Source organism: Littorina saxatilis, linkage group LG15 (genome assembly GCF_037325665.1).
Source record: "Littorina saxatilis isolate snail1 linkage group LG15, US_GU_Lsax_2.0, whole genome shotgun sequence".
Lineage (NCBI taxonomy): Eukaryota > Metazoa > Mollusca > Gastropoda > Littorinimorpha > Littorinidae > Littorina > Littorina saxatilis.
The window spans coordinates 27,430,523-27,446,224 of record NC_090259.1 but is presented as its reverse complement, the minus strand read 5'-3'; the positions used below and the strand labels follow the sequence as shown (position 1 = coordinate 27,446,224).

The following is a 15,702-nucleotide window of genomic DNA, read 5'->3' as shown; positions in this document are numbered from 1 at the left end:
CAGCACCGCCCTGATATGGCCCTTCGTGGTCGGCTGGGCGTTAAGCAAACAAACAAACAAACAAACAAACACTGTGGAAAAATGGTGTGGAATGAATCTGATTTCAATCCCCGTTTTGATTCATTTTTGACAAATTGACTTGGATTAGTGATTTTCTAAGAAAAGTTAATTGCTACCTCCACGTACAACCCCCCCCTCCCCCCCAAAAAAAGGGGGGATTGGCCAGAGGGGCTTGAAAATGAGTAACAGCTAGCAGCACAAATCCTCCAAATATGATATCTTGCATGGTCATTGCATGATCACTAATATTGCTGCGCATTAACTTTTAAGTTAATGTGGGTCCTGGGTGTCTGCTTTCTAGTTTCCTTCTTCTTAGTCTCAGCTCATACACGTACTGCATGATGGTTGCTTGCAAGTAGTTAGGCGGTTGTTATTTTTGCTTGCAAAGAACTTATATTCAGCTATACCATTTGATGATATTTATTGATATTGGACATGTGACATATGGCATGCTGTGTGGGTTAGTGCCAATGCTAAAGCTTGCAAGTAGTTAGGCGGTTGTTATTTTTGCTTGCAAAGAACTTATATTCAGCTATACCATTTGATGATATTTATTGATATTGGACATGTGACATATGGCATGCTGTGTGGGTTAGTGCCAATGCTAATGCTTGCAAGTAGTTTGGCGGTTGTTATTTTTGCTTGCAAAGAACTTAATTATATTCAGCTATACCATTTGGTGCTATTTATTGATATTGGACTATGTGACAATATGGCATACTGTGTGGGTTAGTGCATGATAATGTTTTGGGTATATACATGTATTTGTGTTAGCGTTCATTAAGTGTTATGTGTATGTACCAGCTTACATGTATAGTACACTTAGGAAACAAGTCCTGTGGATGAGCTTTTAGTTAAGATGTTTTTCTTGCATTGAGGAAACATCTTTGATAGCCTGATGATTGCGAGCTCTCTAAATAGGCCGTTTTCCCAGGGAAAAAGGAATTTACCAGGCTGGAAACGCTGGAAGGAAGTAACTGTATTACTGAAACTTTTAATAAACATGCCAAGACTTTAAGCCATAAGACTGGATGGTTATTAAACGTTTCAGTACCGGCACGCTGGCCTAGTGGTAAGACGTCCGCCCCGTCATCGGGAGGTCGTGGGTTCGAACCCCGGCCGGGTCATACCTAAGACTTTAAAATTGGCAATCTCGTGGCTGCTCCGCCTGGCGTCTGGCATTATGGGATTAGTGCTAGGACTGGTTGGTCCGGTGTCAGAATAATGTGACTGGGTGAGACATGAAGCAGCTGTGCTGCGACTTCTGTCTTGTGTGTGGTGCACGTTATATGTCAAAGCAGCACCGCCCTGATATGGCCCTTCGTGGTCGGCTGGGCGTTAAACAAACAAACAAACAAACAAACAAACGTTTCAGTGATATGGTTCGTACTGACTATTAATTCTTCATGTAAATTTCTTGTTCCCTACGAACAGTCTTGGGCTTTGAGAGCTCTTTGCAGTGTTAAAGTTCTCTTTAGCATCTGTTAAATCTGCCTTTGATGTTTGGATATATTTGCTGCGCATGTGCAAGCAACTTCAATGCTTTAAAGAGGCAAAGCAAGAAAACAGGGTTGTTGTTTTTTGTCACGAAATAGATCTCATGAATATGCATGTTGATTTGTTTTAAATGAATATTAGTTGTTATTGATCATAGAATGTGTGCTGTGATTATTCTGGTAAAGAAATTGCACTCCGAAGTATGCAGTTGTGCACTTTAACAGGAATAGACCTATATAGCACTGAGAAGTACGTACACCAATGACTGTTTACTTACATTCTTCCAGACATGAATTCCCAGGCTTGTTTGCTGAGTTAGATTGTGACTGGTCAAATTATCATAGCATTCCATTAGACGTCATTTGGAAATAACCAACAGATGGTGTTTGTTTTTTGACAAAGTGATTTGACTATCACCAATATTTCCATAAGGATGTGTTTTTCTTTAAATCCAATCAGTCATGAGGTACCTACTCCTCGGTGATAGGTTCAAACAACAGATGAGTTGTGCACTTTGCTGTGTTGAGTGTTGTGTCCATGTTGTGAGCACGGTAATCTTTACACTACAGCCATGTATATCCCGTTCCGGGGTGGAGATGTTGTCTTCTCCCATTGGTTGGAGTCAGCGGTTGGGCTGTTTTCAATGTCCGTCGGCGACTTTGAAGACTTGTACGCTTACTTTGAGACCCTCCCCTCACCCTTCGTACAACTGACCAAAGTAAGTGATCGAGATACTGATAGAAAATACGCCATGCAGGTAAACTCTTGAATGAGGTTTTTAGTGGGTGAGGCTACAGTGGAACCCGTACGAAACGTTCTTATAAGAAATTGGACACCATTTCATATAAGATTCTTATAAGAGTCTTGTATGACAATTTCATATATGTGGCTTATAGGTATTTTAAATGCAAATGAGATAAATTCTTATAAGAAACTTATATGAATCATATATGAACCTATAACCTGAGCTCATATAGGTCTCTTATATGAATCTTATATTCTCTTATAAGAAAGCTATAGGTCTCTTATATGAAATGTTCATATATGAGACTTATAAGAATCTTATATGAAACCTACATCTCCCTTATAGGATTCTTATATGTCTCATATATGATATTTATATGTCTCATACTAGACACACGACCTTGACCTACATTTGTGTTTACAAGGGAAATAACAGCAACAGTAACCTGCTTAACCCAATTTAACTGTCTTGACTTTGAATTATAATGAATCCAACTGCAAAATACCTTTTGGTTCAGTATATATACATATCTTTACTGAAGTTGTGTTTATTTTGAGGGCAAAAACAAACAGATCTCTAAATCACTGGTCACAAGAAGAGGAGTAAGACATGCATTGTCCTCTTCAAATCCAATAACTTTGAAACTTGAAATTATGAACAAGAAACAACAAACAAGTTACACAGCCACAAATAATTTTCTTGAATATGCACAGCTGTCACAGTTTCTTGTTGCTTGAACCAAAGTAGTGCTGGTAAACATGATTTGATCACCTGATGCAGAACCAGAACTGTAAAGTAAAACAAATAATGGAGGGAAATTCTGGATTTTGAATAAACACAAACCTGTCAGTGTCAAGCTGTTGCTGCCAGCCACCCACAAACATCAGCATGATATAAACATTCTCTTCACATATTCATACATCAAGTCCAATTATTTCTGTAAGAACTTTGCATTTTAGTCCTGCTCTTTCACTGATTTTCTGCTAAACATTCACAGAGCTGCTGTCACAAAGATGGCCGTTCAGTCAGGGGGAGATAATGCTCAAGGCAAACCATCCACTTCCTGTTCATATATGAAAGCCAGTATTGCCAGTAATTCAGCATTGTCCAATATTTTTTCTAAGTCCTGAATTCTCCTATGCAGAAACTAAGTGCTGATTCATATAAGAGTCATATAAGATTCATATAAGAAACATATAAGAGAACTATAGGTTTCTGGAAGTGCAGGTTCTCATATATGATTCATATATGATTCTTATATGAATTGGGGTCTTTTTCATATAAGAGACTTATAAGAAACCTATTCCTACAACTGACATACATAGCTTTTTACTTGTCATATATGAAACTTATATGTTTCTTATAAGAAACTTATAGGTTTCTTATATGTCTCTTATATGTTCATATGTTCATTTCGTACGGGAACCCTTCCTTAGAGAACCCCCCTCCACCTTCCGCCCTTCCCGCCCGACACCCCACCCCCAAGAGCCTGAAGTTTTCCAGGGGTTCTGTTAATAAGGCCAAATAAAAATATATGTTGGTAACGTGACCAAAACAAATAGGTAGGTCGGCTTTTTAAAATATTTTTGTATCTTTATTCTTTAACTTTAGTCGATTTTAAAGGAGGTTACTACCCTTAGTCTCAGTATGGTTCGCAAAATGTGCCAAAAGTTGGCGTTTTTTTTTTTAGAATTTATGAAAAAGAAGTTTTGGGGTCAGCGGGAAAAAATAGGGTCGGTCGGGTTACCCTAAACCAACATATATTTTTATTTGGTCGGTCGGGTTACCCTAAACCAACATATATTTTTATTTGGACTAACGTCTACAACATTTACTTGATCCATTTTGAGACCTGAATTTCTCCCGCGGGTTAGGGGGAAGAATTTACCCGATGCTCCCCAGCATGTCGTAAGAGGCGACTAACGGATTCTGTTTCTCTTTTTACCCTTGTTAAATGTTTCTTGTATGGAATATAGTCAATTTTTGTAAAGATTTTAGTCAAGCAGTGTGTAAGAAATGTTAAGTCCTTTAATGTACTGGAAACTTGCATTCTCCCAGTAAGGTAATATATACATTGTACTAGTTGCAAGCCCCTGGAGCAAATTTTTGATTAGTGCTTTTGTGAACAAGAAACAATTGACAAGTGGCTCTATCCCCTCTCCCCCCCTTTCCCCGTCGCGATATAACCTTCGTGGTTAAAAATGACGTTAAACACCAAATAAATAAATAAATAAATAAAATCAGATTTGTTGAGGTCTTAAAAGGGGGGTTCCACTGAAAATCATTTTCACGTAGAGGTATAAACACCTGTCCAGGGTTATTTAGGTATTATCTACCTTGAACTCTTGGGCTATTTGTTAGCATAGCATATGTATAATGACCTTGTAAACAAAATATAGTAGTTTGAGAGAGAGAAAAGTGAATGAAGAAAAGCCTGAAAGCACAATAGAAAAGTCTGATTTAATTGCGGTTTAATTAAGACAAATGGTGGACTGATTGCGGAGAAAGAAATGTACATGTGATCAACTTGAGATTGGGGAGAAAAAAACAACCTTCAGTACTGGTCATGTGACTGTGGAAACCAAGGATATATATATTACGATGAACAATTCTGTCAAATGTTTCCCCCCCATCCGATTTTAAATCTGGTGTACATCTTAAGTACTTTCCGTCTTACATGTTGTATATGGGTTGCTTATTATAGCAAAAATAGAGTGTTTAAAATGTCTTATAGTCTTAAACAAGCTTCAGTTAGTCCCCCCTGTTGCATAAAGTCTAATGTTGTCTTATAGCTAAGTAGCTGTTAATTTTAGCTTTCAACATTTTTGCCAACTCATATTGAAGCAGTCCCTTCACTCAGTAGAATGTGTTTGATTTGATAGCGAGAAGGAAAAAAAGAAAAAAAGAAAAATATATCGATAAGGTTGGCAGAGAAGTATATGTACAGAATGAATATAATCTTGGTTTGCTGATTAAAATTTAAAGAAAATTGTTTGCACGAAACCTTATTTGCATTGAGCTGCATGATAGTTATCTGCATGTAAATCTTAACTGACAGAACAGGTGGATATGTGATGTGTTCAGTTTTGATGTTGCACCTGAAGCATGCGTGTTAACTATCTAACTGTCTAATTGCAAAATAGATTTTAAATGACTGAGCATTAAGCATTGCGTTTTGTGTTAGGCAAAAAAAAAATAATAGGTGTGGTTAAGGTAACATAGCCCAAAAAATAGGGTAGGAAGGTAGGCCAATCACTTTTTTTTTTTTTTTTACTTTTTTTTTCTTATGTGTACAAATTAAACCTACTTGACAGGGAAATAAGTGTGCGACTCGAGTGCTTTCGCTCTCATTGCGTTTTCTGCACTCGTTTTTTTTTTGTTTTTTTTTTTTGACAAATGTAAAAAAAAGTTATAGGGTCAGCCCCTAAAAATAGGGTAGGTCGGGTTACCGTAACCACACCTATTTTTTTTTTAGGCCTTAGCATGAACTGAATGAATATTTTGTCCAGAATGTTTAAGATAACATTTGTAGCGTTGGCAAACACTGACAAATTGCTGGTACATATCTTACATTTTATTATGTGTACAATTATGTTAACTAATATTACTGCAAATGTGTATTATTTATGGATGGCAATGTTAAGCAAATCACCTGCATTTTCTGTGTCTGCCTGTCTCTTTTTGAATTCTGAAGGCCAAATACTGGTCATGAAATGATATGCAGATCACGGCTGTTCAAAGGGCTTCATTTCTGCTACTCTAGCTGCAGGCTATTTTGAGCACCTATGCTTTCCCCACAGCAGAGATAACACAGCAACTATGCACTGATCAGGCCAATCTCCCAGTATAGCGCGGAAGCAGTTGGGTATAACAGGCAAGCGAGCTTAACAGTGTGCTGGCTGCAGCTGCTGGAAGCCAAACTATTCCCTCTGCTGGGCTATTTTTAACTCACACTAAAACACAAGCTCGGAACAGCCGTGAGATGTGAATATACATATGCCCATTTCGCAGAATCGGCAACATTTTTGCCCATTACGCCAAATTGGCAGCGTTTTGCCGAAAATGCATAAAGGCTTCTAACAATTGCCTATTTTGCAAAAGCGGCAGCCAGTCTGCTACTTACTGTGTCACCAGAACATTGCATTAACATTGCATTAACATTGCCTTACCTCCCTGTTATCGTTTCTATGGTCGGTGTTGGTCTGTGTCGAGCATAACTCCGGAAATGCACGAAAACTACACTTTTTGCCATAACTTATTGATTATTGCGATATTTATCCATTCGAGTATCTGCCTTTCTATAGTGTGATAATATCCAAGGCATTTGAGAACTTTAAAACCAAAAAGTGGCTGCCGATTTCGTAAAATGGGCACATTTTAGAAGGTTTTACGCATTTTCGGCAAATCGTTGCCGATTTCGCATAATATTGGACAAAAATGTTGCCAATTCCGCGAATATACCTGCTTACAGAAGAATGGCATATACTTTGTCTCGGGCACACATTGACTGACTCTCCCATACACACACACACACTCACCCATGCTCGCAGATAAATGTATGCATGCATCCGTGCATGCATGTGTACACTCACTCACTCTGTCTGTCTGAACCTCAAATGAACTCTCTCTCTCTTTATCTTGCTTTGTCTTGCTTCCTAAAATTATTTGTTCTGTTCTGTTTTGTCTTTATCCCTTTTCCCTGCCTACTCACACACGCACCCCACTCTAGCCTACCTAACCTCTCTTCCTTGCCCTCATTTGTTAACCCCAGCCCTGCATGAACCAGGGCCAACAACCAGCAGCTTCACGGTGACTGTACTGAAGTTGTGTGTTACAGATAATCTTCATGGTGTACATGATCATGGTCACTCTGCTGCTGGTCAACATGCTGATCGCCATGATGGGCAACACTTACGAGCTGGTGTCCAACACGCAGAAAGAGTGGTTCAGACAGGTCAGTGGATCGTCCAGTGATACATGAGTTATTTTAACGATGGTAAGAACAATTGTGACAAGGTATAACCATGATAGTACAGGGTGGAGACCAATTCTGATTAGACATGACCAGTACCGTAAACTACCTTGTATACGACCACCCCCCTATGCACCAATTTTGCCCAGAAATTTGGGATGGGCATTTACTAGGTACTATACCCTTTGCTAGAATAACGATATTTTTATCTTTTGGCATAGAAGTGTTCAAAGGATGCGTTATTGCACAGCACTTTCCTTTCTCTCACTCACACACACACACACACACACACACACAAACACACACACACACACACACACACACACACACACACACACACACACACACACACACACACACACACACACACACACACACACACACGAATTCTGCAAGCAAACCACGAAGATAATCTTGTTGCTTTAGTGTCTGTTAACAAGTTTGTAACTTCATAAGATCTTTGTTCCTGACGACACGGCCCTCTACACGTTCTTGGTCAAGAAATCCAAGAACACCTAAATCAACCTCTTCAGACATCACTTCCCGTCCAAGATGAAGCCTTTGTTTCTTCTTTTTTCTCCCAGATCGATGCTTCAAAAATGTATCGCGATTCTCTAGTCACTCTAGAATCCTTTTTCTGTCCACTCCGCCAAACATTACATTTTCCAAGGAAGGGAAACAATTGAAAAACAACAATAACAGCAGACTAAATCATCTTTTTTTTAATTTTTCTTGTCTACTCCAATGATTGAAACTGGGGGGTGGGCGTTTACTAGGTACTGTATCCTGTGCGCAGAATTTGACCAAAAGTAGGGGGTGGGCGTTTGCTCGATACTGGGTGTATACAAGGTAGTTTACGGTAGTCCCCATGCAAAACATTACGACTGCTTGCTTTAATCTATCAGCTTAATAGTTCCAACCAATAACTCACCAATATGACACAGGATACAACAGCAGACCTGTTTACACTACACATTGAGCGTAGTAAACTACGAATTTGAATAATATACTACGCAACTACGCAAGTCTGTCGTTTTCTACGCAAACGGTATTTAAAAAAAATAAAAATTAAAAAAAAATTTCTTTTTTTTTCTTTTTCGTCTTTACACCTGTTCCTTGTCCCGTTGTGCTCTCACACCGCCCCGTCCCTGCACGCAAACGGTATTGTTTCGGCTACGCATATCACAATCCGTAATTTTCTTCATCTCCCTTGACCGATCCATTTTCCAATCCATGTTTTCGGCCAGCAGTCGTTTGCTGCGTGCAGCGCGTAAAGCGCCCACGGGCGTTGCGTTGCAGCTTGTTAATGCCGAATAGGCTTCTCCAAGCAAATGCCGGGCACAACTGAAAGCGTTACTGCCAAACCATGCGGGCGTTTTGACACAATGGCTGAACGCAGAGCACACGAAAGTGAAGATGAGAACTGTGAAGAGAATGACTCCGAAAGGCCACCGACCAAAAAGAAAAAGACGAGCAATGCGCCGAACCAGGTCTTTCTGCCAAAATATCATCAGGACTACCCATGCCTTGTCTTCGCGGAAAGGAAAACATCATGCTCATTGCACTGTCTGCAATTCCCATTTTTCCGTCAGTCAATCAATACATGTGGTAAAAAGTAGCAATCATTGTTCTTGTTGTGATAGGTCGACGAGAAATTCTACACATTCAATTACAAAACTACACATTTGCTTCATTTTGCTCCCAGAAAATACACATGCAATGTTTTAGGGATAAACAGGTCTGCAACAGACAAAGAAAAGTGCTCAGTGATACATCAGTATTATATAATTATAATGATGGTTAGAACAGGGCTGAGACAGGGCTTGTTGTAAAGAAACGATTGAATGCCTTATCATGTGATGATTTCAGTGGGCAAAGATCGTGCTGATGATCGAGCAAAGTGTCACGCCGCGTAGACGCGTTCTGGAACAGATCAAGTACACACAGCCCATGGCTGACGGCAAGGGACGAGTCTTTGTGGTCCGCTGGCACCAGACGGTAAATGATTATTTACTTTTTGGTAACTAATGTTTCCTTGGGGAGTACGTGTGTTTTTCTGCAAGGAAAAATCAACCTCGCTTTTCGCTTTTTGTAGGGGCTGTGTTACTTTCCTTCATTTCTCTCAAATATATCTGCCGTTCCCAAGATATATACCTGGCCTTGATCACAGTACCTTGAATTCTAAAATTAAAAATCTACACTTATTTAAATGTCCAAGCAACTATAAAGAGTCAGCTCAAAAAGCTTGCATCCGGAGTTCTGTCACATGTCCCAAGACGCTGGGGCCCAAGAAGCAAAGAAACATAAAGAACTCCTAATAAAGGACCTTGCTCTTCTGATTTTCTGTTCATAACCTCTTGTAAGTATAGCACCCTTGTTTTTCTGGCGTGAAATCAAATGAGATTGATTTTTTTTTTCTGGTGTTTAACGTGATGACTTCTGCACTTTTGCTTGTTTCTTATGAGTTTTTGTGCTTAATTATGGTTTTGTGAGCAAAATGTTATGGTAAGAGTCCTCAAGAGCTTGACAGCTATGCATTTTCCCTCCCTTTTAAAGGCCTACTCTGTCTTGTGAAAACATTTGCTTCACTGTTTGAGATCTCACTAGGCTTTTACATGGGAATAGACCATCTCCGAACTTGGTTACATATACATGTACCAAATAGCAACACCCTGACTGCTTGTTGTGGGGAGATAGGGTAACCCATGCTGTTAATTTTTGGTATGTGACCAAAGTGGAGGGAAGTTCTCTCATCATGAAAAAGTCTGACCAGATCTGAGATGGTGAGGCAAACTGTCTTTATGAGGCAGAGTGAGCTAAGTCCAGATTTTTCTCAGATTTTTAAGTCTTAATTTTTTTTTGATTTGATTTGATAGTTGTTGCTTTTTGGGTCCAGCGGACCATATAGGCCAAATCAGGACCCCACAAGTTTAAAGGCACAGTAAGCCTTCAGTAAACCATCACTGATACTGTCAGGCTTTTACACAGTCAGTACAAACACCCTTTCATTTAAACACTCACCGCTTGAGAACATCCTAGGTGCTCTCCGTAAAGAGCGAACAATTTTCAAAGAATTTATTTTTGCGTGGTTTATCTTACCCCGGAGCCATCGTGAACCCGTGTGATCTAGTTTCCCTTTTTCACAATGTAGTCGTCAGTTAGTAATTTGAATGCGACTCGATGTGAGCTTATCTGCAATAGCACGTTATTATGTACCTCTCACAATGCACGAAATAAACGGCTGTGGTTCACAAGAACTCTAGCGATGGCTTTTGACTGTTGAGGAACTGGCGATATGCATAAACCGTCGTCTGTTACCAGAACCACTACCTTGCGTGACCCTGCTTCCGGGCTTTTCTTTTTTCAAACTTTGAAAACTTCGAATTGTACTGATCTTGTCTTGATGAAAAAAGAATTCTTTTATGATTTAAGAATGTTTGTGTAACAAGCTGTCAATTTATTATTTAGATTTTAAAAGTTAGGTTACGGTCGCATGCTTCGCGGAGACGAGCGTGACCCGCCTCGGTCTTCGTGTTAGCTGAAACGCCCCACTGTCCAAAAAGTGTCCGAGACAACGCGCAAAATTAATTCTTTAAAAATTGCTTGCTCTTTACGTAGGGCACCTAGGATGTTCCCGTTTGGTGAGCATTCAAATGGAAGGGTGTTTTTACTGTGTGTAAAAGCCTGACAGTATCTGTGATGGTTTACGGGAGGCTTACTGTGCCTTTAACATTACACAAATTTGAATTAAACCAATTTCAAAAAACAAAGTCAGGAACGTTACCCGAAAGAAACACAAAAGTTAAGTCGAAACCCGACACGTCAAGGATCTTAATTTTTTTTAAACAAATTGGGGGGGGGGGGGGGGGGGTTCTACTGTAAAGTGTTCACACTGTGTTCAATGGACATCAATTGTGTCTGCAGGAGAAGGAGAAGGACGAGCTGATGAGACTGAGGATCCAGAACAAGATCCAGCAGAAGACCATGGCTCAGCGGAAGAATACAATGCGTAAGCTGAATGTTCCCTCAACCATATTCACAAACCTTGCAAAAAATGGTCAACAAAATATTTAGATGACACATACTTTATCATCAGACTGCCATATTTTTGAGCCCAAAGAAATAGCTAAAATGTTAAATCTTTTTTAATTGTCTTGACTGCATACTTGATTCCTGACAGGGATTATAATGGCTACCCAATTCCAAATTCTTGCCAAAAATGGCGGTCACAATATTTGTTGGTTTAAACAGAACTTTATTCAATTTTAATCATGACAAGAACAATGCAAGGATGATTACATACTCAAGCATATAATGCTTATTTTAAGCAATCATAATAATTACAAAACAAGGGTTAGCATGATGGCGGAATAACTACATTAACTCATTTCAGGAAACGAAGAATCACAATATTTGTTGGACAATTACTTTGTCAAAGACTGCCATATGATATCTCATACCTCCAAAAATACCTTCACAGATGTTTGTATTGTCTTGATTGCATGCAGGTGTATTCCCAACATGGAGAAGTGAACCTTATCCCAAACCCTTTTAGAGAGTGGCGAACAGAACATGTTGAGGACACTTACTTTCTGACTGCCATATCTCTCACCAGATGCCTATCATAATAGAAGCAGCTAAGTACAATTACCAGCAGTCGACATGCGATGATACATATGCCCTTTGACCTTTCCTTGGGAATATCCATTACTAAAAATAGAATATGGGATTGTGGGAAAGCTGTTCAATGGCACCTATTTCGATTTTCAATACACGACTCAAAATCTTTGGGATAAATCAAAACAAGTCGCGTAAGGCGAAAATACAATATTTAGTCAAGTAGCTGTCGAACTCACAGAATGAAACGCAATGCCATTTTACTCGTAGCATCGTCAGGCCACCGCTCATGGCAAAGGCAGTGAAATTGACAAGAAGAGCGGGGTAGTAGTTGCGCTAAGAAGGATAGCACGCTTTTCTGTACCTCTCTTTGTTTTAACTTTCTGAGCGTGTTTTTAATCCAAACATATCATATCTATATGTTTTTGGAATCAGGAACCGACAAGGAATAAGATGAAAGTGTTTTTAAATTGATTTCGACAATTTAATTTTGATAATAATTTTTATATATTTAATTTTCAGAGCTTGTTTTTAATCCGAATATAACATATTTATATGTTTTTGGAATCAGCAAATGATGGAGAATAAGATAAACGTAAATTTGGATCGTTTTATAAATTTTTATTTTTTTTTACAATTTTCAGATTTTTAATGACCAAAGTCATTAATTAATTTTTAAGCCACCAAGCTGAAATGCAATACCGAACCCCGGGCTTCGTCGAAGATTACTTGACCAAAATTTCAACCGATTTGGTTGAAAAATGAGGGCGTGACAGTGCCGCCTCAACTTTCACGAAAAGCCGGATATGACGTCATCAAAGACATTTATCAAAAAAATGAAAAAAACGTTCGGGGATTTCATACCCAGGAACTCTCATGTCAAATTTCATAAAGATCGGTCCAGTAGTTTAGTCTGAATCGCTCTACACACACACACACACACACAGACACACACACACACACAGACACACGCACATACACCACGACCCTCGTTTCGATTCCCCCTCGATGTTAAAATATTTAGTCAAAACTTGACTAAATATAATGAAAATAATACAAGTATATAGAGTTAAGAAAACAAGAAAAAGTTGAAAACCGTTTGGAATGAAGCAAATGAATAAAATACAAGAATTACGAGTTCAGAAAAAATAAAAATATAATTGCCTTCGAAGCGAATCAAACCCGGGACCACAAAAGTAAGGACTAGTGCACCGTCAATCGGGGACTCGACCGACTGAGCTATTTTGTTGCACTGTAGTCGAGGGAGATTTTAACTTCAAATATTACACTTCAGTTCTCGAGCGTGGTGACGACTCAGTGACTCGAGTTTCCAAGTCTCTTCGTTCATATTTGTGTACTGTTCTCCATATCTCACTGTTCGGGGCTAGTTCAGTAACTGACCCTACGCTCCCGGTCACTTCGTATAAATTTGGAAAGCAATATCAAGAAGCGATAATTTCAAGCGAGACCGACATTATTGATACAAAATGCATTGACCAATCGCCGAAAGGCGCATGAAAGGATATCCCAAAATCCTCTATTCTCGATGACATACTAAGGAGTTAGTTCAGGAGAACGACGATCTATGGACGGTTTATCATATAAAGGGAAGCAAGTGGTTAAAAACGGGCGTCGATAGAGCCAATGAACAATGTTATCTGCTTGTAGTATTTCATCCACTTGTGCTCTCACCTAATAGAATTACTTTGGACGGGTGCTGTGGCGGGGTGGTAAGATGTCGGCCTCTTAATCGGAAGGTCGAGGGTTCGAATCCCGGCCGCGGCCGCCTGGTGGGTTAAGTGTGGAGATTTCTTCGATCTCCCAGGTCAACTTATGTGCAGACCTGCTAGTGGCTTATCCCCATTCGTGTGAACACGCAAGCACAAGACCAAGTGCGCACGGAAAAGATCCTGTAATCCATGTCAGAGTCCGGTGGGTTATAGAAACACGAAAATACCCAACATGCTTCCTCCGAAAGCGGCGTATGGCTGCCTGAACGGCGGGGTAAAAACGGTCATACACATAAAATTCCACTCGTGCAAAAACACGAGTGTACGTGGGAGTTTCAGCCCATGAACGCAGAAGAAGAAGAAGAAGATTTTTTTTTTAAAAAGTCTTTTTATTGTCTGGACTCCATGTATGGAAGAAAGAAATCTAAAAGTAAATGTTGGGTGGAAAATGAATTAGATCTGAGTGTTTTGTTGCCTGTAAAAGAATATTCCACTATTTTGATAATCTGATGTGATGTCTGTCCAGTCGGATGAAATTCAACCTAACTTCTTATGTGTTGTTGTTAGTGTGTTTTATTTGGCAGCTTACCGGACATGTTGTTATGGACGTTAAGTTATTCTGTGGCGGTCTATCTGCAGATGTATACAGTATAAGCATCTCTGCACATTTGTGTGTGTGTGTGTGTGTGTGTGTGTTTTGCAAGAACGTCTACACCCTCCTTCTGGGTGCACATTTAAGCGGAGAAAAAAAAACTCCCTTGGTAGATCAAAAAAGGAAGATTTACTGAATACTATGTGTGTTTGTGGGTGTATTTTTTTTTTAGAAAATTTCATGTAGAATAATGATAATCATCTATATCAAAGGTTTATTTTTCTGAAAGCATGTTCTACATCTGACCTATTAGTATTACACTTGTTTTAAACAAACGAACGTAAACATTGCTAATTTAATCCATGCTAGTCACCAATCCCTCCTGAAATGAGAATTTTATATTTTGTTGAAACTGTTCGTAAATGTCTTTGTTATATATCTATTTTGCACACTTTTTAATAATTATGATTGCATATCTGTGATAGTTTTATTTGTTCTGTTTAAAATTGCGTATCTGTGATAATAGTTTTGTTTGTTGACACCCAAATATTAACTTCAAAGGTCTTTTTTGTATGTAAAGTTTGTCCTGCCAGATTATTTTTGATGGGGACGAAAGTAATCATTGGAGCAATATGTTTGGTTCCTTTGAATCCTGAAAAAATTGTTAAAAGCACAGAAAGAATCTGTAAAATAGCTTTAACCATTTTTTTAAATTCTTTGAATTTTATTTTAAATTTTGAGTGCATGTAATTGTCTCTTTCTTGCATTTTTAATTTTTTTTCTTGAAAAATTTGTGAAATCAAAATTGGTCGAACCTATTTAGTGTAGATGGATTCACTCAGAACTATACAATGTGCTTGTAACCCATATATTCTGAGTGGACACCTGATGTTTTTCTTTCCATTTCTTTTTGATTTACTTTTGTTTCGAGCTATAATTTCTTGGGTGTACTTTTTAAATGTCAAGTGTTCTGTTTTTTTCTGTCATTTTACCTTCCCTACCTGATCCTTGTTCCGGATATTCAGTTCAATGTTGTGAACCATTTTTGACTCACATGCGAAGCAAAAGTGAGTCTATGTACTCACCCGAGTCGTCCGTCCGTCCGTCCGGACGTCCGTCCGGAAAACTTTAACGTTGGATATTTCTTGGACACTATTCAGTCTATCAGTACCAAATTTGGCAAGATGGTGTATGATGACAAGGCCCCAAAAAACATACATAGCATCTTGATTTTGCTTCAAGGTCAAGGTCGCAGGGGCCATAAATGTTGCCTAAAAAACAGCTATTTTTCACATTTTTCCCATTTTCTCTGAAGCTTTTGAGATTCAATACCTCACCTATATATGATATATAGGGCAAAGTAAGCCCCATCTTTTGATACCAGTTTGGTTTACCTTGCTTCAAGGTCAAGGTCACAGGAGCTCTTCAAAGTTGGATTGTATACATATTTTGAAGTGACCTTGACCCTGAACTATGGAAGATAACTGTT

The 15,702-nt window shown here is 38.9% G+C and overlaps 1 protein-coding gene across 7 annotated transcripts in view; it reads left to right on the top strand.

Annotated features, from left to right (window-relative positions):
• LOC138948964 (transient receptor potential cation channel subfamily V member 5-like) overlaps positions 1 to 15,702 on the top strand; it is a 72,830-nt gene that overhangs the window by 37,849 nt on the left and 19,279 nt on the right. For 4 of the 7 annotated variants that reach the window (XM_070320643.1, XM_070320646.1, XM_070320645.1 and 1 more), the window contains 4 exons: positions 2,127 to 2,275; positions 7,140 to 7,256; positions 9,144 to 9,272; positions 11,199 to 11,283. In XM_070320643.1, the coding sequence (XP_070176744.1) occupies positions 2,127 to 2,275; positions 7,140 to 7,256; positions 9,144 to 9,272; positions 11,199 to 11,283 (480 nt within the window). Of the gene's footprint in view, positions 1 to 2,126; positions 2,276 to 7,139; positions 7,257 to 9,143; positions 9,273 to 11,198; positions 11,284 to 15,702 lie in introns of those variants that run through there. The other 3 variants (XR_011450132.1, XM_070320647.1, XM_070320644.1) reach the window with 1 other exon arrangement.